The following is a 26,952-nucleotide window of genomic DNA, read 5'->3' as shown; positions in this document are numbered from 1 at the left end:
TTCGAAACTTTTAATGACTCATTGGATTCGAGTCTAGTCCCTACATTTTAGTACTGAATGCAGTTCAATAAAATCATTTGCATTTAACAATTACATTAACCATTTTAAAGCTGATTCATGTTTTCTCAAATTAATTTAGCTTTGAAATAGTATATCATTCTTATGCTTACGGATGTACAATTTACGGCTGTAGTTCATTTTTCCCAGAAAACATAAAAACCAATCCATGACAAGAGGCCAAACCCCAATCTTTTAGAAGTGTATAATAAAGTATTTTTGGATTTTTGTGTAAATTTAATTAAAATTCTATGTTTCATACCACTTATCAGGTGTTCATTAGTACATGTGGCTTACAGCTACTGTATTGGATTGTTTGCGTATAGAGTTTTATCTCCAGAGATTTCCAAATGTGCTTTTTGCCTAAGTAAATGTGTACTTTTCAGTGTATAATAGAGTGTAAAAATGCCAGTTGGTGTATAGCATTCGCATAGACTGCGTAGATTATGGAAGTACAACGCTCAAGAACTATTTAATGGATTGAAACGAGTGCAGTTTTAAAATTTTACTCTCGTCTTTGCGCATTTCATTTATTTATCACAAGATAAAATTCGAAATTTTAATTCAGTTTTGTTCAAAGGCTAAATTATGGAGCTGCAGTTGCTGCTGCGTTTGCTGGAAATCATGAAAAATATTCTTCAAGTGATAGAAATTTGAGAAATTAATGTTAACAATACATTCTTTTTAGATTACTCCAACTCACACGTTGGATATCTGAACCAATAAAACCCACTCACGACTTGGAACAGCGAATGCGGTTGTTTAATTCATGCAATTTGTTTTTTTTTTTTTTTTTTTTTTTTTTTTTGAGTAATCCGAACAATGTTGGCAATGTGCCTGAAATCTGTGAACTTTTGGCGCCTTTTCCAAAATGTTTTCTTCACTGCAACCGAATTTCTCTTTTTCAGAAAGGGATAAAATCCAGCTATTTATTAGCCACTGAGCGAGTTAACTGTTAACCACATTTAAAATAATGTAACGGTGAGTTTTGATTTGAGTAGCTAGATACTTATATAGAATATTAGATGTCATAAAATGTCATCCTTTTTATTTATCAGATTTAGGAATTACAGAGTCTGCACAGGCCCTGCACTAGGCAGTTGTTTTATCTAGAATTATGCCCTATGGCAGGGTTCGTACGGTCCTTAAGAATCCTTAAAAGTATTTAGGTTTTTTGGAATCGATTTTTGGTCCTTAAAAGTCCTTAATTTCGACCAAATTCGGCAGGATGTCCTTAATTTTAATCATCTGAAATTTTTGTCCTTTTTTTTTTTCTCGACTGACATTTTGAACGTGAATTAGCATTTTGGACAAATATTTTTGGGAATTCGTTGACAAATATAGTTATTTTTTGAATGGGTGAATAGGTTCATGAATTATAATTTGTTCCTATTTCTAATGTAAAGGGTGGGATACTGAAGTTTCTGAGCAACAAGTGAAACATAAGCATTTCGAAATTATTTCATTTTTTCTAATGAAGTTAGTACGGGACAAATGAGACATAAAAGAAAAAATCAACATTAAAGCTACCTAACTGTTAATAAAACGTAGACGAAATGTCAATAATCTTCTTTCAAATATGTCCAACTATTATAAGGGTAAAATATTTAATGTTGCCTGATAAATCTTATAAAGTTCATTTTATTCTCAAATTTATTTATAATTATGTTTGATAATATTGCATTTTACTTGTGGGTCTATTTTATTTTTAGGGGATATCACAAAAGTGAAAGTTCAGGCATAGCTAATATCTTTAATTGAATTTATTCAGTTTCCATTTGTTGATGGGTCCTTAATTTTTTTCTTTAATGGTCCTTAAAAGTCCTTAAAACTACTTGATTTCCGTGAGCAGGTGTACGAACCTTGTATGGGCATATCTATTGAAAATGATTGTGTATTTTGTCAAAATATTTGGAAAAACAATTTTAATTTTATTTATATTTAAATATTTTTCAAACGTTACTTAAAATGCATTCTTGTGAATTAAATTCGTAGCTTTATACAATTGCTTATTAATAAATAACTGAGAGATGACTTTGTACTATTCTTCGTGTTACCCAAGTTGCGTGAAGCGAAACAGATGGTCCTTCATCTGTTTACGCATTCGTTATCGGAATGACGTTCATTGAGTGCAAGTTTTGATGCGAGTTTCGCAGATCATTGATATTATGTCTACTTAATCTAAATAATCTATCGTATCGTAATGCAGAATGAATGATCAAGGACGGTCAAGTTTCATTAGTTATAGAATCCGAACACTCTTTTTATTATTCATGACAAAATTGTTTTATAATGAGAATAAATCTGTTCTCATTAAAATAAAATTTTTCACCTTATAATTCATTTATTATTTTATGAGTTTTAAACAAAAGCTTATTTTACAAAAACTTATTTTTTCCTTCTTCATTTTAGTCTTAATTACACGTTATCAATCGAAAAATCATTTTTCAACAATAAACATTATTTTATTTCCACCAACTTTATTATTATTTCCAAACTTAAGATAAAATATATTATTTCTAACTTTACATCGCCCCACCCAATTCCAAGTGGTTTAAGACCGCTTTGAATGTCGATAGAACCTGAGCGAACAGGCTGGCTGAATGGTTCGTTTCGGGTTCCCCCCCCCAGGTACCCATAACAAGATTTGCTGCTCTTGACCGAAGTGAACCACCATGGTGACGTCAACGTCTTGCTCCCATGGACCTTATACGGTCCATGCTTGCTCCAAAGCATAGCTTCTGGTTTCTCCTTCTGTGTGACGTCACCATCTGGAGCGTCGGAAGAAAAAAGGTTTGACCTTGGAGGAGCATAACCTTGTCTAACTACTGACCTATATTTTCCTCATATGTGAAGGAGTATGAGCTAGATTCCCTTAGAAAGCCCTCCATTTTGGCAAAACACGCGAGGACCATGTGCCTTATCAATTAACCGAACCAGTATAATATACTTCGCATTAAAATCTGTGTATATTATCTGTAATAAAAATATCCTTGTATTTGATCTTAAACTATCTTGGCTGAAGTATTCGTATTCTTTCCATTTCAGCTAATGTATTATTATTGTTTTATCCCCCTTCTTCTCTGTAAGCGTTCTTCTTCTGAATTGTAAATTCTTCTTGTGACTTGACTCTACTAAGAGTAACTTATGCATTCCATTCTACGCATAATTTTTTTCTTAGATAAATTGCCATATACTAATTCAGAAGTCAAACAACAAAAATCAGCGTTAACGCTGATTTTTGTTGTTTGACTTCTGAATTAGTATTTATTCGGCGTGTTATTGTGTCTTAATTAAATTGCCATATCTGGCATGAATTCTGTCCGGCCAGTTACACGTCCTGTGGTCGGCTACACAAGCGGAGCATAAATTGCCTGTTTCAGAGCAAGTATGCATATTTTGCTGTGATACTGAGATATCCAGTTCGTAGCAATGACCTATAAGCATCATTTGCCCAAAGAACTGCAATGGAGAGCTATTGAGAGACTAGAGGCAGGACAAAGTCAGCCAGAAGTGGCCAGATGGTTAAATGTGAGTCATTCTAAAAAAAATGGTTGATAGACTTTGGTAATAGTTTCTAACCACAGATCGAGGAGGTTCAACGGCCAGCCGCTACGACGAGCGCCGATGTATAATTAGGAGCGCTAACATGTATAAGTTGTTGTTATGTCCATGAAGGAATATAACTGCAACTCCGACTCAACTCATATCATCCCTTGCTGCAGCCACCGCTTGAGTTGGGCATATCTTTTGCTGATCACTGGAAGGCTCTTCTCTATACAGATGAATCCAGGTTTACCCCCAAAGCAATAGTTGGCATTATTTGATTTAGAGAGAACCTGAAACTTGTTATCATCCATCAAACATCTGTGAAAAGAGGATATGGAAAGTAGTGCGGAGGAGGCAGTATCTGTGTTTGGAGGTATTTCTTTGGATGGACGCATAGACGTCATGTCTTTCTACGTGGAACTGGAAGTGTTCAGGCCTATGGAGATGGCATCCTTGATGCTTATGTGTAACGTTATGTCGAGGCAGTAGGTGATTATTTCCTGCTAACGCTAGACCGCACAGGGCTGATGAATGATTATCTTCAGCAGCAAACAGTTCGGCTAATGGAATGGACAACTTGATCACTGGGGACTTGAATCTTATCGAGCGTGTTTGATATGCTTTAGGTAAACGTCAACTGCTCTCATCTCAGTTCTCCTCTCAGATCCTTGACATGCTTGTAATTACTTTGGAAGAATAATGCTCTCACTCCCTACGGAACTAATAGACCGCATAATTGACAGCATCACACATCGCTGTATGTGGCATAAAAACCTTTTATGTTAAGGTTATTATCACACATCGCTGTATGTGCTGTATTGCTTCTAGGGCAGATCATACTCCATACTGAATTTTCGTATACCAAACTGACTCATCCGATTTGTTTATCTTATACATGTGCTAATTTCTATAACACCATAATTGCTGATTTCTATAACACCCAAATAACCATATTTTCTCTACGTGTTAATTTATACCGTATTAATTGTTGTATACTGTGGGTAAGTTTCATTAAATTCTACGATTAACTTTTTGAGTAATTGTAATTTCTGTGATATTTCCTTAATGATAACCAGCGTTATCATATTTCAATGAAAATATCCATTTTGGCAGCTATCGAATGCAATTTAACGATGTTTTTGCATGACATCTTGTACGTAAAGACAGATTAAAGGACTCTTTTTTCCGAAACGAACTTAAAAAAAAAAAAAAAAAAAAAAAAAAAAAAAAAAAATGGTTAAAATGGATTCAGAAGAGATTTTTTCGTGGCGTCTGTATGTATGCACGTACGTATCTCGCATAACTCAAAAACGAGTAGCCTCAGAACGTTGAAATTTTGAATATGGAACTGCTATAACATGTAGATGCCCACCTCATATTTTCATAAATATATATATTTATAAAAAAAAATAGGAGCTCAGCTTCTTTATTCTTATGTCTGTAAACTGTGCATTTTTTGGTTTAAAAATTAATCTTCCGGTTAAGGTTTTCATGCCCTTAGTTAACCTGCATGTTATCGTTGTAGAATTATCAACAATTTAAATGTTGTTTAAGTGCGGGTAAACCTAATTTTTTTTTTTACCATAGCAGCCATATTTGTTTACATTTGAAACTTAGCAGAATAGTGGATTTATTGCCAATCTAGAGAAACTAAGCTTCGCATCACTAAAGTAACATTTTCTTTTATTATTTCGAATTTAATTATGCTTAATCCACTCTAGAATTATCATTTAAGTTATTAAATTATCTCATATAGTCACTCAGCATAGCGTCCACAACAAATTAAGTCAGTTTCTACGCCTTAAGTGTCTTTTTGCCGAGTGAGACCAAAAGTAACCGAAAGATCTGCCTTCTTGCCCGCTGACCGAATTGCTTTTTTTTTTCCCCGTAAAATCTCTAATTTTAGTTGTAAAAGTTGTTCTTTAAATTTTTTTAACTGTTTTTGGTGTTTTATGTTTTTTAATATCTTTCAATTTTTAATATAGATATTTTGAGTTTTTATGTATTTTTGCCTTGTCGCGAAGTGAGAACTGAATTAATTGAATGAGGAATATATCTCTAATAAAATTGGAAGAAATAAGTTTAAATGAAAGGCAAGAAAAATTGCATATATATACTTGTAATTTAATATTATGTACAAGGAAGTCATGTGCTGTACACGTCAGATTTTTTTAACTTCAGTTTTTAGAGATAGCAGGAGGTTAATTCTTTTGAGATCTTATAAATTTGCGTTAGATTCCCCCCCCCCCAAAAAAAAAACATTACTTGGAAGTATAACATTTCATAAGCTTCTCTTTTCGGACATTTTTTTAAACTGTACAATTTTATACTACTATTCAGAAATGGAAATTTCCGAATAAATATTTTACAATCTTTGCCGTATTTGTTCCCTATATAATATAGAATCCTCAAAATCGAATGTAGGCATTTTAAAAACAATTATTGTTAAGCATATCGAAATGGTTGAAATGCTAAACTACTAAGAAATATGCAGCTTTGTCGTATAGACCATATTCTACGAATTTCGCTCAGTTTGTTGCATAGCAGATCTGAAAACTGTATTCGCGCGATCTTGTTTATTGAGTTGTGGAATTACAGCTACAATTCTTTGCTGGTAGATGCTGGAAATCTCGAATCTCGCCATTAGAACTGTTCCCCAGTGATGAGCAGAATCTTGAATGTACGATGTACCATAGTAGGTGAACTCTAGATCTTTCGGGAAGCTTCAGCTGTTATGTTGAGTCATTAGGATATTTTGAAGCAAGATACGTGAAAAATGTGCCGTGCTCTCGCCGGGACATGAACCTGGACCGCTTGAATAAGAGCCGAGTGAGCTACCGTTACACCACGAAGGCATGCTGGAAAAAGGGAGAAAATACCTTATATGCTTCTCCCTTTTAAAAGGGAGACTGGGGATGAGGGGACCGCGAATTCCTAGTGGTGATGAATTATCGTCCATCACCTTTTTAGTTCGAATTAATTCTGTTTCCGCGTTTTTCAAAATTTTTCCTGTTCCCGCGAAATCGGAGAGTACAGTACCCCTCCCACAGCTCCTCAGGAGATGTCATGATGAGTCATTAAGAAGAGCTGGGCAGTTCCTTTGTAAATAAGTTAGTCTTCGTTAGACTGAAGACGTGTCTTGTTTAGGCTCCTCTTGAAATCTTAAGTTTCATTCCATTTGTAACTCTGCTACAATATCAGCTGCTACTTTCACATCTTATATTAATCAATATGAATGTTTTAGGCATTATTGGAACTAAAAGGAAAAAAAACCCTTCAGCCTATTAAATTTAGAATAAAGGTTATCAATATCGAATTCAGAATAAAAAAAAAAGAAAATGTAGTTTATTGGATTTGCATAAATGAAAGAAATTAAAACCTGCAAAAGCGTAATTAAGACCAAAGAAGTCGTCGTTTTAGAACGAATATTTATTCTGAGAGATTTCTATTATAACTCACCTGTATGCAGAATTTTGGAAGAATACTGTTTTTTACTTTAGGAAACAATCTTTTAGTTCATTGCCAAAATAATCGCTGAGTTTGAACATCTATCTCTCTCTCTCTCCTTTTAAATACAATATTATCTTCATTCACGCAAAGATCTGAGATCGTAAATATTTTTCGATTATTTGTTTTTAAATTTAAAAATGTTTTGCTTTCCTACCTTTCAGGAGAGGCCAAATTCCACTCGCTCCCCCCCCCCCCCACAATGTAACCCCTTTCGGAAGGTAATGAAGATTGATGATTTCGCGGAAACAGGAATGATTTTGACAAACGCGGAAACAGGAATCGCGGAAAAAGGAAGACACCTTTAGTTCGGGGGCCGCTGTAGTCTTTTAGAATTTTTCTGAAGTCAGGAAACTGAAGAAATCCACAAAGTCCATGCCGGGATTCGAACTCCGAACCTCTCGAATACGCGTCGAGTATGCTTCCACTTATGCCACGAAGGCATGCGGAAAGAAGGGACAAAATACCCTATAGTTCGTCTCCTCAACCTTTCTTTGTAATCTTATAAAGTTTTAATTTGGGGGGGGATTAGTATGAAAGGCATTACTTGTGGGCCCATGGTACATCGCTATTGTCGTCCAAACTCTTGCCTGTACCTTCATGTAAATATGAGTACTTTATTGAATGCCATGACTAAACAGTGTTATTTAATCTCCCTAAAAATAACTTATTAGTAATAATAGTAAAGTGAAGTATTTTAATCTTATTAATTGTCTAATTCTTAATTACGAGTATATTTAGCCTTGCGTAATCTTTTATTATTTTTATTATTATCGGGTCAATCTATAAGTTTGCGCGCATTAAGAGTATGCGTGGAATTCACTATGACGCATTTACTAAAACAATACAATTTTGAACCTGTTGAAACTTGTCATCGTTTGACTAATATATTATTCAATTTGTCACCTACTATCGTAAATATCCAACGCATTTTAGTACCCATAGAAGATGAATCAGTACAAACGGGCTGTGCTACATTTTTTATTTTCATGTGGTGAATCTGCCAGGTTTGCAGCGATAAAAATTAATAGTGTACATGGTGAACACACTATAAGGACGGCCGAGAAATGGTTTAAAAATTTAAAGTTGGAAAAAGCAGCATGGATGATGAACCCCGTTCAGGACGTTTTGAACTGTTAGAACCAACTCAAACGATTCATTCAGAAGTTTATAGTGAACAACTTTGCTGTCTAAACTCAGAATTGATCAAAAAACGCCCACGGTCGGTGAAGATCAAGAAAGTGTTGTTTCATCATGATAACGCTAGACCGCATGAACAACGCTGCGGAAAAATTAGTGAATTTAATCGGGAGCTTTTGCCACATCCTGCTTACTCTCCAGATTTTGGAAAAAAGCTGCCAGTAAGATATTGTATATAATGGAGGAAAATATATAATTGATTAAAATGTTAAATTGTGTTTTTTTATATTATTTAAAAATTTACCAAAAAAGTGCGCACGAATTTATGGACTGACCCAGTATTATTATTTCATAAACTATGTCCTGTACGCCCTGCAAGCGTATCCAACTTCTAGGGAGGAGGACTTGCCATGGTTGATGAAACCGTACTCTTATCTGCTTATTATGTTACAGAGCTATCTTATTTTCGAAATTCTTTGTATGCGCTTTGTAGCATTGTTCGACTTAAAACAATGGTATATCTGAATTGGATTACGAGTTCTTTAAGAGTTTAAACGGCACGTCTGTTTCACCGAGTAATGTTGTTACTAAAAATGGCAGCAAAGAACAGGGTTGAAACTTTTTTTCCCCCCCTCGCAGGGATACATAACACATATCCTAAACACAGAAACCATTTATTTATTTTCTGAGCCTTCCTGAGTTATTTAAAGAGCGTAGTCGAGATTTCCTTATTCAGATGTAAAATAGTTTTCCCATATTTCTAACTGGAACGAACATTTAGACTTTTCTTTCTGTATTGCGAAACATTCTGCTGAAGAATTGCTGCTATAAATTTATTTGGAATTCAGTTTCTTTTCCTGATTACCTAGAAATCTTGCTTCCCCGATTTTATTTGAATTCCTGCTGGATGAAAATTGATAAAATAATGCCATGACGATCTGCTTAAAGCATAATAATGTTGTAAAAGTAACCTTGCTGATGTGATATTACTCAATTCCCTCCCGCCTCCATCAATATAATGAAAAACTATTTTTTTTTTTAATCTGTCTGTCAGGATTCTGAGAACGCAGGTTTATTGTTATTCATTTTTAGTTTATGAGAAAGTATACCGTTATGAATTTTGTTCATAGATGATTTTAGTGCAGTTATATGTAAAATTTCCCCTTCTCTCCCTCCCCCTTTTTTTGTTTGTGAAATCTAAAGAAATGTTGCTGTGCCGGAAAAGTAAAAATACAGGGGTAAATTTATTTAACATTGAGTAAATGTCTATCTCGCTAATTTGGCGAGATATCGCCAAGCTGGCAACGGTTTTTGGTGACTGATTTTTGTCGCCAAATTCGACGAGAAATCGCCAAAAAAAACGCCAGACTTGGCGACATTCCGGTCCCTGTGTCACGGTACTAAGTATTGTAATTGATCGCTATTTTAACTGTAACCGTATCTGGGCCTTATACTCCTTCTAGTAATTTCGAGAAGCAGAAAATACTAGAAATATCTCGTCGGCCGGATAAAAACAATATAAATGATTAAGTTTAAGTTAAGTGTTAATATTGGAGTGAATGAATTCTTCAAATGATTAGCAATCACTTGGCTTTTTCTTCATTTGATTACACAACTTTGATTTCCTCTAAGAATTTGTTTCACAGAGCCTTTATCCTGAGGTGTTTTATGAATTCACAATCCAGGCTATTAATTTACTTTTGTCAAATCTCTTTTTTGCATGCTAATCTTTTTTATGCATGATTAAAATTTTGGTGCCCATGAATTGGTATTGTTTTGAGGTAATTTCTTTGTGAAATGACTTCGGTAATGTGTCTTCGAAGTTTATAGAGAGTAACTAGTAATTTCATTTATAGTTGTGGCCTTCTCCTGAACATGGATAATAATTTCGGTAAAACTATTAATAGCAGTATTGATATTAGGTTTGTTCACGGTTCATCAAATTTAGGATGGTAACATTCTAACACTGTTATAGTAAGACCAGCACCAAACAGTATGGGCTTTTATTTTGGGCACGTGGTTTGTTTACGTGGTCTCTTGGTAAGACCAGAAATAATCAAAAAAAGAATCCTTTTTCCACTTCCAGGATCTTAGAAATGCTTAAGTGAGTGAGAAAAAGCCCATATTATCACTAAATTGTTTATCGTCTGTCTCTCTCTCTCTCTATATATATATATATATATATAAATTGTAGTAAGCTCGCCTGAAAGTTACCAAGAGCTGCTGCCCCAAAAGGTTCAACACGTTTTAAAAAAATTAATACATATGAAAATCAAACCATAAGACATGTAAAACATTAAAAAAACAGAAAAAGATAAAAAGTAAGCGGAAAATGGTAAATTAGCCCAATTCGACTTCCAAACAGGCTTTTCAAGGGAAATTTCATTTATTTGAAATTGGTTTTTTAAAATTATAATTACTACTTTGCTTGATAAATTATATATATATATATATATATATATATATTGTTGTTGTTGCTAATGCTCTTACCTATAGTCAGCCCAAGCCTGCGAAAATTCCTTGTGACAAGGAGTGCAAGTATATGCCTGTTCTTGGCAACAGCTTTTAGCACCTTACAGGTGACAGTGTGATTTAGTTCAGTTCCATGCCCAATTTTGATAAAGAGCACCCTGGAGGGACAAGTCTGAGGATTTCCCACCCCTCCTTCCCTCCCACCAACCTGTTGAGAGGACTTTAGCCTCACCACATATTTAGAGTGCTTCCATACCACACGGATACTATACAAACATCCATGCCTTCTCCGGAATTCGAACCTTCGGCATGGCAGTCAGCGATGCTAACCACTGTATTGGTTGGGTGGTGCATACATGTGTAAGTTGGTCTGGAGCATCAATTGCCTTTGATTTACTGCAGACACATTCATAGAGCAGTTTTCCATTATTGTTTGTAGCTATGCATCCCCAATCAGTGTATAATATGAGGGCTCACGGTGACCAGATGTGTGAGACTGGAACATATGTTGACCCAGTTTTAAATCCTGGAAATGAGCTAACTGCAAAACATTTTCAAACTCTTTCTAATTTTAATACAAGGCAATTTTCTTGGAAATTCCTCCAGAAAGACATTCCTTTCCTTAAACAGATATATATGCCTCATGTGCTTTTACTGACAAGTAAACTTACTTACTTAAATATACTTAGGACTGCATTTTCGTCATAGGAAAAGAAATGCCAGAATTCATAGTGCAGTTTCAGAATAAGTCATGAAATTTTGTGGATTTATGTAAATAATTTCATGAAAATTGCAGCCTACAAAGAATTTGCTTTATTATTTCCCTGGGGAAGAATTTCTTACTGTGTAACAGTAATGAAATAACTACTATGTAACTAATTATTATTTAATTTTCAATCTGCCAAATCCAGTAATATCAATTACCATAATTTCAGATCAAAATTTCGATTACAATTGGATAACATCTGGATGCATGTATATGTTTAATAATAAATCTGCATACATTAAATTTACATAGATATTCTTCATAAAGTGGCTTGTTTCTAAATTTAGAAAAGGGAATATTTTACATTGAAATTGTTTACAGGTATTGAAAGGCAATTAGAAGGCTATTGTTTTATGCATCTTTAGAAAATGTCTTTTTCCAACATAAAAGACATCTAGCAAAAATGAATTAAATAACTTGTAGTTCATTCTCGTTAGTTTAAAGTTCAGATTTGGATATTTAAATAAGTTTACTTTACAGTATTTTTTGCAAAAGTTTTAGTAGAAGATAGTATCAAAAGCTATATAAATATGAAAAATATTCTAACAATTTGAAAAAGTTAAAAGATTAGGCCAAAATCTGCTGATGTACTGAATGTTTTTAGAAAAATCCGAAATTTGTGAAATCATTGAAAATTCTCAAATTTGCAGCATATAAAATTATTATTTGAGCCATTATTTATTTAATAGAAATCATAAACCACACCTACATTAATGTAGTGATGAGCTTTAAAAAAAATTTTCCCCCTTATTGTGTAATTTTAAATAATTTTATCTTAGCATTCTTTAATCATGCCTTATATAGAGCTGTATTTAAAGTACAGAATGACTGATAAATAGTCTGGGATTCTTTAACAAAGTGAAGAGTAAAATCATTGAAAATCCTCAAGTGTACTGAATTATAAAACTATTACTCTAGCTATAATAAATTGAACAGTAATCATAACCACATTCACAGTTATGGTGTTATGTTGATATCTGAAGAGTTCAATCTCTTTCTTAGAACGTAGTTTTAAATAGTCTTATATTAGCATTCTCTTTTGCATTATGTTGAACTGTTTTGTAGAATGATGATGAAAGGTCAAGAATTCTTGAAAGAAGTCTTAAATTCAAGTCAATATAGTAAATCTGGCAAAAAAAAATTTTTTAATTTTTTATTTTACTTATTTTTTTTTTTTTTAAATGTACAATTTTTTTTCAAGTACAGTCCTAATGAAGTATTTTTTTGTTTGGATTTGTTATGTAGCTCTGTAAATAATAGAATTTAACCTTAACTACTACAGCAATTTTTTTGGCATAATTACTGTAAGCGGTCTCACAGTAATTAATCATTAATCAGTTCAGACTCACAGACTACCTTAGAGAAATGCATAAAAATGCATATTTTTATGCTTTTCAAGGAATGTTACAGATACTTTATGCATATGTATGAAATTCTATTTCACTTAATTTTGTGCAGTTAAATTCACATAAAAAACTACCATTTTCTTTATTTTAAGGAACAAAGCTTTTAAATAACAAAGATTGTATTAAACATGCATGAAAATATGTGACTTAATCAAGTATTACTGTCAATTAAAACACAATTCTACACCAATGAATTTAATTATTAATAAATAATATGTAGGCTATTTTTTTCAACCTCCGATAGGCTATAAAGAAAAGATGGTTGAATATACAAAAAAGATTTTATTTCAAAAAGAAATGTACAATACAGATTATTTCTCTATATAATCACCTTGATGATTGAGGTATTTGTCGTATCTATGAATAAACTTTGCAATACCCTCTTCATAAAATGTTCCTGCCAATGATTGGAAACGAGTTGTAATGGTTTCTTTGAGCTCCACATTATTTTGGAAGCGCTGTCCCCCAAGCCAATGCTTCAGTTCAAAGAAAAGATGAAAGTCTCTCTGCGCTAGGTCGGGATTATATGGTAGGTGTCCAAAAATGTCTCACTGAAATTGCTGAGTGCTGTGAGGACGGGCATTGTCATGGATCAGAACAATTCCAGAAGTCAGCATGTCTCTCCAACTCTGCAGCCATTCGGCAAGTTTTGTGGTCGTCAGTCAACATCTGTGAGACTGCAAACTTTTCTGTAGCGCAGCTGTTCATAATGATAGAGTACAGGGAAGATCCTGAAACTTTTGGAAATTTCATCGATAATTCACCTATGATGAACCTTCGATTTTCCTTAACTGTGCTTGGTCAACTCGTTGAACAATGTCATCTGTACGGACAGACTTGCGCCCTTGACCCTCTTCATCGTGCACATCAGTTCAGCCATCTTTAAACTTTCGACGCCATTCATGAACAATGCCATAACTCGTAAAGCTGTCTCCATACACTCATTCTTCGATGAATTTCCACTGCGCTATTGCAAGAAAAGAATAACAATTCGCACTTGGCAGGAGAATCAATAGCGCAGCCATGTTTACGTGACTGCAGCTCAACAGGAAATGGCGGGTTGAACTCGCCAGTGACGGAGTGTATGTAGGGTTAAATGCGCAGTTGCCTAATAGGCACACCAACCACCTGCTGCATGCCTTGCCATCATACTGTGCCATCGGTGGTTGGGAAAAAAAAAAACCCTCGTAGATCAGTGTATCTGTGTTTACAAGGATGAAAGTCTGAAAACACATTTTTTTAGAGCACTGAAGATATACTGGTTCCTTGCATTCAAGCATTTGTATGCTGTTTTTCTCTTCTTACAAGACTACGTGTTTTTCTTTCTTCTAGATTTAATAAATCCATTCTTTTAATTTCCTTCTGTCAAAGGATTCTTCTAATTGTTATCTTCAGTTCCCTTGGTAAAAAGCGAGCGTAAGTTTATCTCAGCTTTCAGATGCGGTTTAATAAGTCAATTAGCTAATAAAAGCTCTTCTTTTTTTTTAGGGGGTAACATCAGGATATGACTGGAACAATATGTATAGGCATAAATTCAAAGTATCTTCGGGCTCTGCTGTAGAGTCTATTTTTGCAGGATGTTTCAGACCAAGGAGCTGAATTATTATTTTATGCTTCGGTGTTTGTACCTCCTGATTTGGTTCTTTTTTTCACTATTAGAAGCGCTCTTTTCCATAAAAACTATCATTTTGTTCACAGTCGTTAGGAAAATTATGATATTCATCTGGAGAAAGCTCAGATTCACTTTTGCTTTCGCTGTGAATACTACGTGATTCTTCAGAATCAGAGTATTCTGCATCAAAAATATTTTTAACAAAATATTCAATTTCTTTTTGAGTGAGATATACAGGACGTTTTCTTGTAAAATTTGAAGCCATATTTATCACTTTTACGAAAAACAAGCATCCAATAAATGTCTATTGTCCACTAAACCTGGTACGCATCTGCTGCGAGTGGTCTCCCAGACAACTTAAAAAGTAAAAAATATGGTAACTGAAACCATAATAAAGCTCGAAGTGTGAAACTGGATATGTGACCTTGTGGCACGGGTTTGGAAAGGTAGCAGAATGGACAGGGACCATTCTCCATTTTTAGGGGTGGAAACGATGGTTAGAAAATCCTCAGCAGTCTCTCAGACCGCTCACAGCAGTTAAAGGCTAACCAGTTATAGGCTTAGTTTAGCAATTGAATCTAAATGTTTAATCTTGTTTACAAAAATATGCAGAATGTATTATAACAAAAAGTTTAGTTTAAGCATTTGTATTAAAGCAAAAAGTTTTGCTGTTAGTAAAAAATGTCAGAGACTTCTTAATAAATGCATGTGACTCTAAGCTTATCTGTCATCTCTCTAGTTAAAGCTGAAAAAAGTTTTATTTGTTTGTTTACTTTTTATACTTTTATTTCTAGGATGGCAAAAGTTCCAAATGTTAAACTGAGCAATGGAAAAGAAGTGCCAATAATTGGCTTAGGAACCTGGAAGGTAATAACATAATTTGTTTTTGAACTTAGAATACAAAGATAGTATAAATCATAAAAATTTAACATCTGTTTAACTATTATTGTATGTATTTATGTAATACTTGAATTTTGTTGCAGTCAAAGCCAGGACAAGTGCTTGAAGCTGTAAAAATTGCTATTGATATTGGATATAGGCATGTAGATTGTGCTTTAGCATACCAAAATGAGAATGAAGTTGGGCAAGCTATAAAGGAAAAAATTGCAGACAAAACCATCAAGAGAGAAGATATATTTGTTACTAGCAAGGTAAGTTAGTAAATATTAAATATTAAGTAGCCTTTCAATAAACTGATAAATTTCATACTGATTAATCTGATTATCTGTCTTTCCAATACTTTAGATTCCAGGTTTTCTTATCATACTTATTTACATCTAATGCACTGAAATTTGATCATGCCAATAAAAAAATTATCTCTAAATACTTTTATAAGTACTTTTCCATTAGAAGCCCTGAAAATAAACTGCCAGAATGTGATACCCTTTGTTTGTCTGTTGACAGTGTTTTTAATATCCGCTGCTGCCTCTTGTTCTGTACATATTTAACCATATAGCCTTTATGTTCGAACATGTGTAAGTTTATTAAATTAAAAACAAATAAATTTAAATTTTAAAAGCATGTTGAGAAAATCTTGTATTAAGTTAAAAAAATTAAATGTGTATTTATTCTTTTAGCAATACAGTTGAAGTATTAAACAAGTTATGAATATTATGTTATATGTGCATTTGTAGCAACTGTAAGGATACATTTGCAAAAGAAAATTATATGTTCCATTTTATCCATTGCTTGCATATGCTTTCAGGTTTGTGTTGTGCAAAGTTTAATATTAAGAAATTTAATTGCTGTGTATGATTTTAAATTAATGATATTTAGGTATTTAAAATAAATGAAACTGTTTAAAGTTTAGTAAGTCATATTTTGGAAGTTAAGATCTTAGCCTTGCCAAATCTTTAGTTTTCTGATCTTTGGGGGTTCTCAGAATGAGAATTGATGTGAGGCAGAATAAAAAAAAAAAATAGAAAATAAGTACAGAGTCTTCAAATAGCTGGGGTTGGGGAAAAGAGGAAATGGAGAGTTTGAATTGCCAGTGGTCAGTGCTGAATGAATGTCAGTCTCTACATATGGTCACGGGAGGAAAATTTCTTCATCTTTTTGCCAATTAAAATTAGAAAACTAGAGCCCTTTGTCTGAAAAGTATTAGATTTCTGCAAGTAAATTATGAAATGTATAATTTTACCTTGTTTATATTTTGACCTCTAGACTGTTCCATTAAATAATCTGTGCACATCTTCATCATATAATCATTCCAAGTTATACTAGTATCTAGCTGCTTGTCATACCATTTTATAGAAGTGAATTCTTTTACCCAACTCTCTTACGGATGTGAATCTGAAACAAACTAGTTCTGAGTAAAAATATTTGTTTTTTGCAATTACTCATTTTGCTTCTCCAAGTGCTTTTATCATCAGCCAGTTGCGTTTTGTGTTATTTTTCCATGTTCTTTGACAAACTAAAATTCCTTTTTTCTGAGAAAATGCTATTGCATTTTTCTCACATATTAAAAAAGTTAAATACTATCCATATATTTTTTCACAACCTGATAGGAGATTAAATTTTGAACCCGTAGTTAATACACATTGTTTTATAGAAAGAGCAAGGAAATTTTAATTTGAGCGTGAAAGAATCAGTGTTAATTGATCTGGTTATAAGATTTGGCAATTAATTATATTCTTTGTGTATCTCGAAGGCCGTCATAATTAGAAAGTGCTGTCATTGTAATATGTATTACATTTAAAAGTTGTTAATGCATGGATTGAAATATTTATGCAAGCAAAATCCTTATCAATTTTCAGCCATATGTAGAATTTATAAAATGATATATGGTGAATTTTTCTTTTCAGATGATTGTAATATTTAATGGCCTTTCTTTTTAACTGATTATAACAGTTGGTGCGTCGCCTAGCCGGTATAGTGGTTGTGACGCTGACTGCCATATCATTGGGTCTGAAGAAGACATGGATGTTTGTAAGTGTGTAGTGTCTGCACGGCATAGGGGCACCCGAAATACATGGTGAGCCGAAAATCCTCTCGAGAGTTAAGTGGTTGGGAAAATGGGGATAAGAGACCCTCAGTCCATCCCCCACCGGGCTGTCCTTCAAATAGAGGTGGAACTGTACCTGTACTACCGACAGTGACATTCTGGTGTTCTGCCCACTTCTACCTGTTCCTGTAGCATTTTATGTCTTTCTTTATAATTTGTGTAGTTCAACCGCCTTAAACACAACCTTGACTGCCATTTTGCCAAAGCACATAGACTGGTCCAAAAGGGACATTATTACTTGCTGCGACGTAAAAAGTCACATCTCTTCTCTGGAAAGAAAGAATTTATGTTGCTTTGGGGTAAGAAAGTCCCCATCCTTCCACTCTATTTTGAGAATAATTGGTCCGAATAGTACACGTGTCTTTGTGCTTATGGTCACAGATGAGGTGTTCGAGCTGTAATAATACTTAGTGATTTGTTTTCAAATATAATATTTGAGAGCTTTTCTGTTGGTATCATGTAATGCTTTACTGCAGTGGGCAAGAGAGCTTTTTCATCAGTGGACTCCTTGAGGTGTTACAAATGTAAAAATACTTTTTATTCACAGTATAAGAGGTGTGCTTAAATTTTATATTTTATCTGATATAACTTTTTATTTATATCTATTTGACGTAGATCAATAAACGTATATTTCAAAAAAATTGCTTCTCATAATAAAGAGTTGCAAATTCTTTCAAAACATACTTGTACTTAAACGTAACTTCTACTTATTTCTTTTTATATTTTGTTTAGCTTTGGAATACATACCACAGGAGAGAAAAGGTCTTAGAATGCTGCCAGAAGTCTCTTAAAGCCTTAGACTTGGAGTATTTAGATTTGTATCTCATTCATTGGCCTTTGGCTTATAAAGTAAGACACACAGATTTTTAAATTTAAAGTAGAAACAGTTGCTATTTTTTTCAAAAATTTTGTCTATTTTATTGCTTTTAAAAAATAATGGTAACCTTACCATCAGAGGTCTAACTATAGCAACCAAGGTCTTAAGATGTTAACCAAGATGCAATTTAGAAGATAATTGCAAACTGAAAGTAATCAAGAGGTTTGAGTTTATACTGTATGATGACTGAATTGTATGAAATATGCTTAATATAATGTTTCCAGGCATAATAATAATATGTTTATTGGCATCTGTTTTGGAAAAAAATTGCAGTGAACATCTGCTCATGCAAAAATATTTAAAGGCTTTATAAAAGCTCTGAAATGGTGTGAAACTGTTGCCCTTTAAATTACTGCATAATTTTGTAAAACTAAACTTGTACAAACTAAAAGTAAACTTAAACTTTTAGAACTAAAATTATGCTTTTAGTTGGGCAGAAAAGAGGAATGAATACCTTATATTATAAATAACAAATAATAGGGAAAAAAATAGTATTAACAATTTACCTGTATTTTTCAGTAGATTAATTTGAAGGATGTGTTCATTTGTTTTGGTAAATTTAATCTGCATTTTAACAAGACCACACTTCAAAACAAAGCAAGCAATGTTCTTTTCGATATAGTTCAAAGTTCGAAAACTGGACGTCCTATATCCGGATCACGAGCAATAAAGAAATTTTTTGCAAAAAGGCAAAAGAGTTAGATTCAAAGAGTAACATCTTTCTTTAGCATATGCTTAATGCTTCTTGCATGCACAATAGATATTTTTATTTTTTCCATGATAAGGCATGTGGAAGTTCTCGATTCTTAATTTTACTTCAGCACTAAAAAAACACCTTCATGTTAAAGAAATACAATAATTTATTAGCATAAATCTCTATGATCAATAATTTGACTCGGTAGCTGCCTTTTTTGCTTGACATATATTTGAAACCAAAACATTCTACTTAAGTTTATGTGTGATTTTACATTGTGTTGAGTAATTTATAACCTGATGCCAACCTGGAGACTCATTTTTTTCTTATTCTTTGCTTTATATGCGGTATGACTATCTATCAACTGATGGCTGCTTGAGAAATGACTTATGCAGCCATGCCTTAATTTTTTTTTCCCCTTGAATAAATGAGTATCAAACACCATGGTAATATTTTTGTTGACTTTATGCTTAGCAGCAAATACAGACTTCGGCCAACTGCACTGCAAAAAATTGAGTGCATTGGTAGTGAACAATTTAGCAGGTATTTCTCTTCCGTATACAAAAAATGAATTTTTTGTAGTTTTTCTCTGATATTTATAGGCCAAAAGATAACATTTAGTGTTGTTTGAATAAAAAATAATTAATTTGTTGTTCCAGTAAACTTTAAATACATGGAGAAAGGCATAGACTCCAACTACTACGGATTCTCCGTAGTTTCTACGGAAATTCATGAAAAACTACGAGCTACGAAAAGTATGGAAAAAACTACGGATTTTACAGAAACAAGAGCAGGAGAACCAGTATGCAAAACGGAACCAACTAATTCATCCGATGATTGGCTGAATACTCGTGTTATCATATATCACGTGTTGAGTGCATTCCTAGTTTTGAAGAATTAGCCAATCGTAGATCAGTAACTCCAACCGTTAACGACTTATCAATAGTTCCACCCAATTGTCTGTCTCCCAGGTTCCTCGCTGATGCGTGTTTAGGCTGCATTCGGCTGCATTGTGTAGTTTACGACGAGAGCTTAGCGTGTGTCTTGTGAACTGTGAATCAGGTGAAAGATTTTTAATCATAATGCTGCCTCGAACGAAGAAGCCAAAATTATCAAAGCAGAAGTTTAAAGATCCATATTCTTCAGAATTTCCATGCATTAAAGCGTCCGAAATTTCTGTGAATCACGCACACTGCAGTGTATGCAACAAAGACTTCTCAGTTGCTCATGGCGGAAAAGATGACTGTAAACGGCATGTGTTTTCTCAAAAGCATATAGAACTTGGCACCGTAAAATCTAAAGAAATAAATTTCTTAATAAAAGATGATGAAACAGATCCTATAAAAGCCGAATGCTATTTTGTTCGTTTTTTAATTGAACATAATCTACCGCTTTCTGTTTCGGATCATTCCAAAGAGCTTTTCAAAGCAATGTTTCCGGATTCTGCCATAGCAAAAAAATTTAGCTGCGGTCATACCAAAACTGCTGCTATTGTGAAAACGCTTGCAGAAAATACTGTTGCTGATATTATAAAATCAGTGTGCAGTACATCATTTTCTCTAAGTACTGATGGAAGTAATGATAACAATGATAACAAACTGTACCCATTGGTTATAACATACTACAGTAAAGAAAAGGGAGTGATAATTACTTCATTGGTTTCTATTTTAGAATGCACGAATAATACAGGAGAAGGTATTTTTAATTGTATAAATGAAAACTTTAAAAACAAAGGTTTAGAATGGAAAAATTGCTTATCATTTTCTTCAGATAATGCTAGTAATATGATTGGAAAGTTTAAAGGTGTAGCATCATTTATCAAAATGCATCAACCAAGTATAATCACCCGAGGTTGTCCGTGCCACCTCTTGCATATAGCTGCAAAAAAAAGCTACTGAAAAATTAATTGGCTCAGAAATTGAAATGTTGATAATAGATATATATTTTTACTTGGAGAAAAGTTCGAAACGGAAGCATAGCTTCAAAGTTGCTCAACAAATTTTGGGACAGAATGCAAAATCTCATAAAATTTTGAAATATTGCAGTACGAGATGGTTGTCTCTTTTAGAATCTATAACAAGGATTTTGGAACAGTGGGATGCTGTGATAAATTTTTTTGGAGATAAACCAGATAACAGTGAGAATGAAGGAAAGAGATTGCAAAACATTAAAAAAATTTTACAGTCACCGACCACCAAATTGTACTTGTTATTTTTGAAAAATACTTTCCTTTGTTTATAACAGTAAATATTAATTTGCAACAACAAGCTCCTTATATACATAAATTGAGAAGAGAACTTTTTGAACTTTTAATGAATTTATTTGTTAGATTCGTAAAACCATCAGTAATTTCTAAAGAAAATGAAGATGTTACTCTAACGTCTATTCCATTTCAGAAGTATAGTAAACAAAAAGAAAATGAAAATTTAGTGATTGGTGCGGAAACAAGACTATATTTAAAAAATGCCAAGTTGAATGAAAGTGAAGTGAAATCATTTTTCAATTCTGTGCGAGCTTTTTTTGTAACTGCATGTTCATATATAATTGATGAATTTCCATTGAGTGATCCATTTCTAAAACATGCTGAAGTTGCTGACATCAACTTGAGAACTGAAGTCTCATTTTCATCTGTTCTTTACTTGATGAATACTTTTCCATCCATTATTGATGAAAAATGTCTTAATCAAGTAGAAATTGAATTTTCCATGTATCATTTTCCATGATTTGAAAGAAATTGTAGATTTGCATATTGATATAGCATGGAAAGAAATTTCCAAATTAAGAAATATGAATGGGTGTATTAAATACAAAGCATTGCCTTCTGTAATGCTTGCTGTCTTAATAATACCTCATTCAAATGCAGCTTGCGAAAGAATTTTTTCTATTGTTAAAAAAAATCAGACGGAATTTCGACCGAATTTAGGTCTTAAAACTCTTGAAGCAGTTTTGATTGAAAAAATAAATATGCAGGCAAATGAAGAACTGTGTTATAAAAAAACATTCTCAAAATCAGAACTTAAGCTTGCTAAGCATGCTACATATAAATCTTTGCATTCATAAATTATGCATATTTTGTTTAATACTTATATGTATCATTCTTGGTTATTTAAATTTTATTTCCCTGTAGAAATCATATCCAGAATAAAGATATGATTTATAGCTTCTGATTTTTTCCATGATTAGTAGTTATTTGAAGTACTTTTTATTAGTGAATGCTTGAGGAGTTAAAAGAAAATTTCTAATTAAATGTGCATATAATTTACAAGGTATATTTTTAATTATTCAGTTTTATATGTATATGGATTTTAAATGTAATAAAATTGATTACAATTAATTATTAATTTAAAATTAATGAATGGTTAATTACAACATACGCTACGCGCACATTTTCAAAGTTGTAAAAATGTCGTTCGCGTGTTGACTACTGACAAGGTTTGCTGAAGGTTGGAGTCTATGGAAAGGTATTTATTTAGGGCTTAGATAAGCCTTAAGAGTATTGCTATGATTTCCAAACAATATGTGTTGCGGCAGATGCTTCAAGATTAAACTAAAAATTGATTTCCTAAACACATTATTTTATAGTTTTTTTACCTGTATTTTAATTTACATTTGCTATGAAATTGATCAATAAATATTTTTCCCAGTTGTTTAGGTCTGTTTGAACTGAAATAAGATTCGATACTTCTTTCCTTGTTTGGATAACCATTTATGATTAATAAAAGGGTTTAAGGAATCATGTTCTGACATAAACTGCTGTAGTATATGATCCATTCTAGTAAAGAACACTTATTCTTTGAAACTGATGTCAAATATTTAATCATTGAATTTTGGAAAGTAATAATAATATCCAGTTTGTATATTTAAATTATGTCTGTCATTTTTTGGGGGGAGGGGGCATTTTACAGTGGTTCACTGTAAAAGTCTGAATCATTTTTCAAACTGTTGCAACCAAATATTAGATACCTGCATTATACGAGGGCTATCCAGAAAGTAGATTACGTTTTGGAATAAAAAAATAAACAAAGTATAGGAAACAAATTTTATTATATACAGATGAAAGCCACACTCAAATACTACTTTTCTACATAGTCACCATACAAATTAAGGCATTTATCGTAGCGATGTACGAGCTTGGAAATTCCTTCGTCGAAAAATTCGGCCGCCTGCGCCTTCAACCACTTCGTTACCTCTTCTTGCAGCTGTGCGTCGTCATCAAAACGCTGCATAGCCAGCCACTTCTTCATTGCTGGGAATAGGTGGAAGTCGCTCGGTGCCAGGTCGGGACTGTACGGCGGATGAGGAAACAACTCCCACTTAAAAGATTCAAGAACTTTACGAGTGACATTTGCCGTGTGGGGCCGGGCGTTGTCGTGAATCAACAAGATCTTAGAGCTCAACATTCCTCTGCGCTTGTTTTGAATTGCTCTTCTGAGTTTTTGGAGAGTTTGGCAATACCTTTGAGAGTTTATTGTAGTGCCTCTTTCCAGGAAGTCCACCAAAATTACCTTTTCTGTCCCAAAAAACAGTCGCCATCATCTTCCTTGCCGACATTGTTTGCATGCATTTCTTGGGTTTTTGGGGAGAACTTGTGTGCCCCCACTGCATTGATTGCAATTTCGTTTCACAGTTCACATGTTTCACCCATGTTTCCTCACCAGTAACGATGCGATCGAGTAAAGAGTCACCATCCGTATGGTAAGCATCCAAAAAGTTCAACGCTGCAGCCATTCGCTGATTTTTGTGGTTCCTCTGTCAAGATTTTTGGAATCCATCTTGCACAAAACTTGTGGTAACCAAGCTTTTCGCTGATGATTTCGTGCAACAAACTTCGCGAAATTTGTGGAAAACTCAAAGAAAGTTCCGTTATTGTGAAATTTCGATTTTCACGGACTTTAGCATCGACTTTTTCGAGAAGTTCGGCGGTCACTATGCTGGGTCTCCCACTTCGATCTTCGTCGTGAACATTGGTTCGGCCATTTTGAAATCTTATGACCCACTGACGCACTCCACCTTCAGTGATAATGTTGTCCCCATACACTTCACGAAGCTGCCGATAGATTTCTATCGGTTTACAGTTTTTTGCAGTCAGAAACCTTATTACTGAGCGCACCTCGCAGCTCGCGGGATTTTCAATTAACGCAGACATTTCAAACCGTCACAGTATCTGAACGGAGCACAGCACGAACCTCTCACTAGCACGGCTAGATGCAGACTGAGCTGCGCAACGCTCTGACCCCAAGATGGCCGCGCTAGCCCCGCCCCTAGCGGACACAGACGGAAACGTAATCTACTTCCTGGATGGCCCTCGTATTTAAAGAAATTAAATAATGAAGAATCTGCATGAATGTATGTTTTTCGCAATTGTGAAAAAATAATGGTACCTAGAGACATCAAATTTTGAATAATGTAATCCTCCACTCAAATATGGGCATCTGAAAGCTCAAATTTGAAATTTACTTTATTATCTATTTCATGTTTTGTACAACTTTTAATGAATTTTTTATTAACAAACTCAACGATTTCAAAGTGTTCCATTAACATTATCATTGCGTGCATCTTCAAGTGCGGATATTCTATGTGCAAGATTTCTTTACATTTCTTACTGGTATTATGTTGGTAGCGTAGCAACTCAAAGACATTACATTGTCTAACGGTATTTTGTGTTAAATGACTGTTAATGCTTGTATCACTTTTCAAATCTGGTTTTGAACCTCCCATGAAAAAACACCCCTTTGAGCAAAATATGAAATCTGAAAACTTTCAGACTTTTTAAAATTATTATTTATATATTTATTGTTGCTACAGTTGTTTTTTATTTATTTAAATGTTGCTACATTTTTTTCAATCTGGCTATTACATTTTATTACTACTACATTAAATTTTTTTCATAGGAAGGAGATGAGCTATTTCCAAAAAATGAAAAGGGAGAAATGCTTACTAGCGATATTGATTATATTGAGACATGGAAGGTAATTCTGTTATGTTTCCCCTATTTCTTTTTTATAAGTAATTGTTCTACTTTTATTTCATAATTTGTATGCTTTAAAAAATTACATATAATAAATTTTGAGTATATGCAACATCTGTATCCTGATTAGATAAAATATGCAGTCTTTCGTTGTGAAGGGAACCTCTTTGTCTGCTTTTGGGTATTCTGTTGGACAGCGCAGAAATTTCCTATTGTGCTTTATTATTATTGCAATTATAAAATTTCCAGTCTGATTTTTTAATTTCTTGTATTTGTTTAGAAAGTCAATATTTTTTAATAAAGTCAACTTTTGATTTTGAAAAAAAAGTAAAATTTGTTCAAGGGTAAAATTGAAATATAATGAAACCATTCCATAAATTAAAACCTTGAAAAGTACCATTCGGTATTGATTTACAATAGGGAAAATTTGATATCTTCTGCACTTCTTTAAAAATGCAACTGTTATTCAGAAAATGTAACTTATGAGAGCATGTAACAGTAGAATACTTCAGTGACACGCTTATTGATAAATTAATATACACTTATCCTCCTTGTGATATTTGTTGGTTGTAAGTTCTTTCTTGCATAAACTTTTTTTTATTATCATGGGCCACTTTCCTTAATTTTTTATGACGAGCCTTTTAATTATCATTCAAGATAGATAATGGTTCATTAGGTTACCTTCCATAAAATATCTGAAAGGTTCTATAGTAAGCCCATTTCCCAATTTTGAAAAAATTCTGCAATGGAAATGATGTACCATTCCCTACAAATCAGCATTAAATCTTTTTAGAATTAAACTAAAATTTTATAGAATTATTATAATTACAAAATGTGTCTGCCATTTAAACTTAAATGGTAAAGATCCAGTTCTTTTGAAAAATTCCGGTGAGCAACACAGTAAAGTTACTTACTATCCTTCAGCAGTTCTTAGAGCTACACCACTTAATAAACTATACAAACAATTGAACTTACCACTTTTAACTAAATTTTCGTATTGATTTATTGCCAAATCAAAAGAATTGTAAAATAATCGCCATTCCTGAGCATTTCCATGAAATTTATCATTCATAATTTTCAGCAGTTTAACAAATATTATAAACAGAAACATTTACTAATAACATCAGGAACAACTGATGTGTTACTGTTATCAGGAGAAGTACTGTTAAAACCTAGCATATCGTTTACATTTTGTTTTTCTTTTTATAATTTGTACCTCTGAAATTCTATTTTGCTATCTTTTCCTTATATTCCAAGGCACTTTCGATTTCGGTTTCCGTATTGTTTATGTCAGTTAAATTCCCAATTTTTGCATCTAACACTTTCAAAGGAACAACTTTTACTTTTAGAATTTCTAGTTATTCTTCTAGATCTTCAGTATTATTAGAAGTAATTGAAAGTTCAATAGAACATATTACTTTAGTTATAGTTGAACTAATAACTTTCCTTTCTGAGTTTCACAAGCTCTGCTATTATGATTTAACTTCAAATATTTTCCAACAGAATAAATTGAAGCACATCTGTGTTTCCTGATGAATCATCTGCACCTTATTGGACCATATGTAATCCAATATAAAAAAGTTACTTCTAAATTCAATGTGATGTTCATCAATTATGGATTCTTTCTTTAATGCATGAATGTGGGCCCTCAATTTATTGCTTGATTGCATAAGGTGGAAAAAACACAAGTTCAAATATTGGACAACATTTTATTTATACTGAATAACATGAGCAAAATAAGCATAGATATTTGAAACACATAGTTAGTTAAAGTATATTATCTTTCTTGCTCTTCTGGTCATGTGACTCATGTAACCACTTTTTTGTAATTTAGCCTTCTTGGAAATGTCTGAATGTTTGAGGCAGGGTGCATTGATTAGGCTAAAGTGCACATGCTCAA

The 26,952-nt window shown here is 33.2% G+C and overlaps 1 protein-coding gene across 1 annotated transcript in view; it reads left to right on the top strand.

Annotated features, from left to right (window-relative positions):
- Positions 1-26,952, top strand: part of LOC118187337 (aldo-keto reductase family 1 member B1-like) — a 56,354-nt gene that overhangs the window by 11,656 nt on the left and 17,746 nt on the right. The window contains exons 2-5 of the mRNA XM_035357537.2: positions 15,304-15,376; positions 15,493-15,660; positions 18,246-18,362; positions 24,976-25,053. Coding sequence (XP_035213428.1) covers positions 15,305-15,376; positions 15,493-15,660; positions 18,246-18,362; positions 24,976-25,053 — 435 coding nt within the window. The 5' untranslated portion in view covers position 15,304. The remainder of the gene's footprint in view (positions 1-15,303; positions 15,377-15,492; positions 15,661-18,245; positions 18,363-24,975; positions 25,054-26,952) is intronic.

The sequence above is a fragment of the Stegodyphus dumicola genome, chromosome 1 (assembly GCF_044657685.1).
Source record: "Stegodyphus dumicola isolate Sdum_Otavi_A_Nest chromosome 1, ASM4465768v1".
NCBI classification, from domain to species: domain Eukaryota; kingdom Metazoa; phylum Arthropoda; class Arachnida; order Araneae; family Eresidae; genus Stegodyphus; species Stegodyphus dumicola.
Note: the sequence above shows the minus strand (reverse complement) of the source record. Positions and strands in the feature narration are given on the sequence as shown.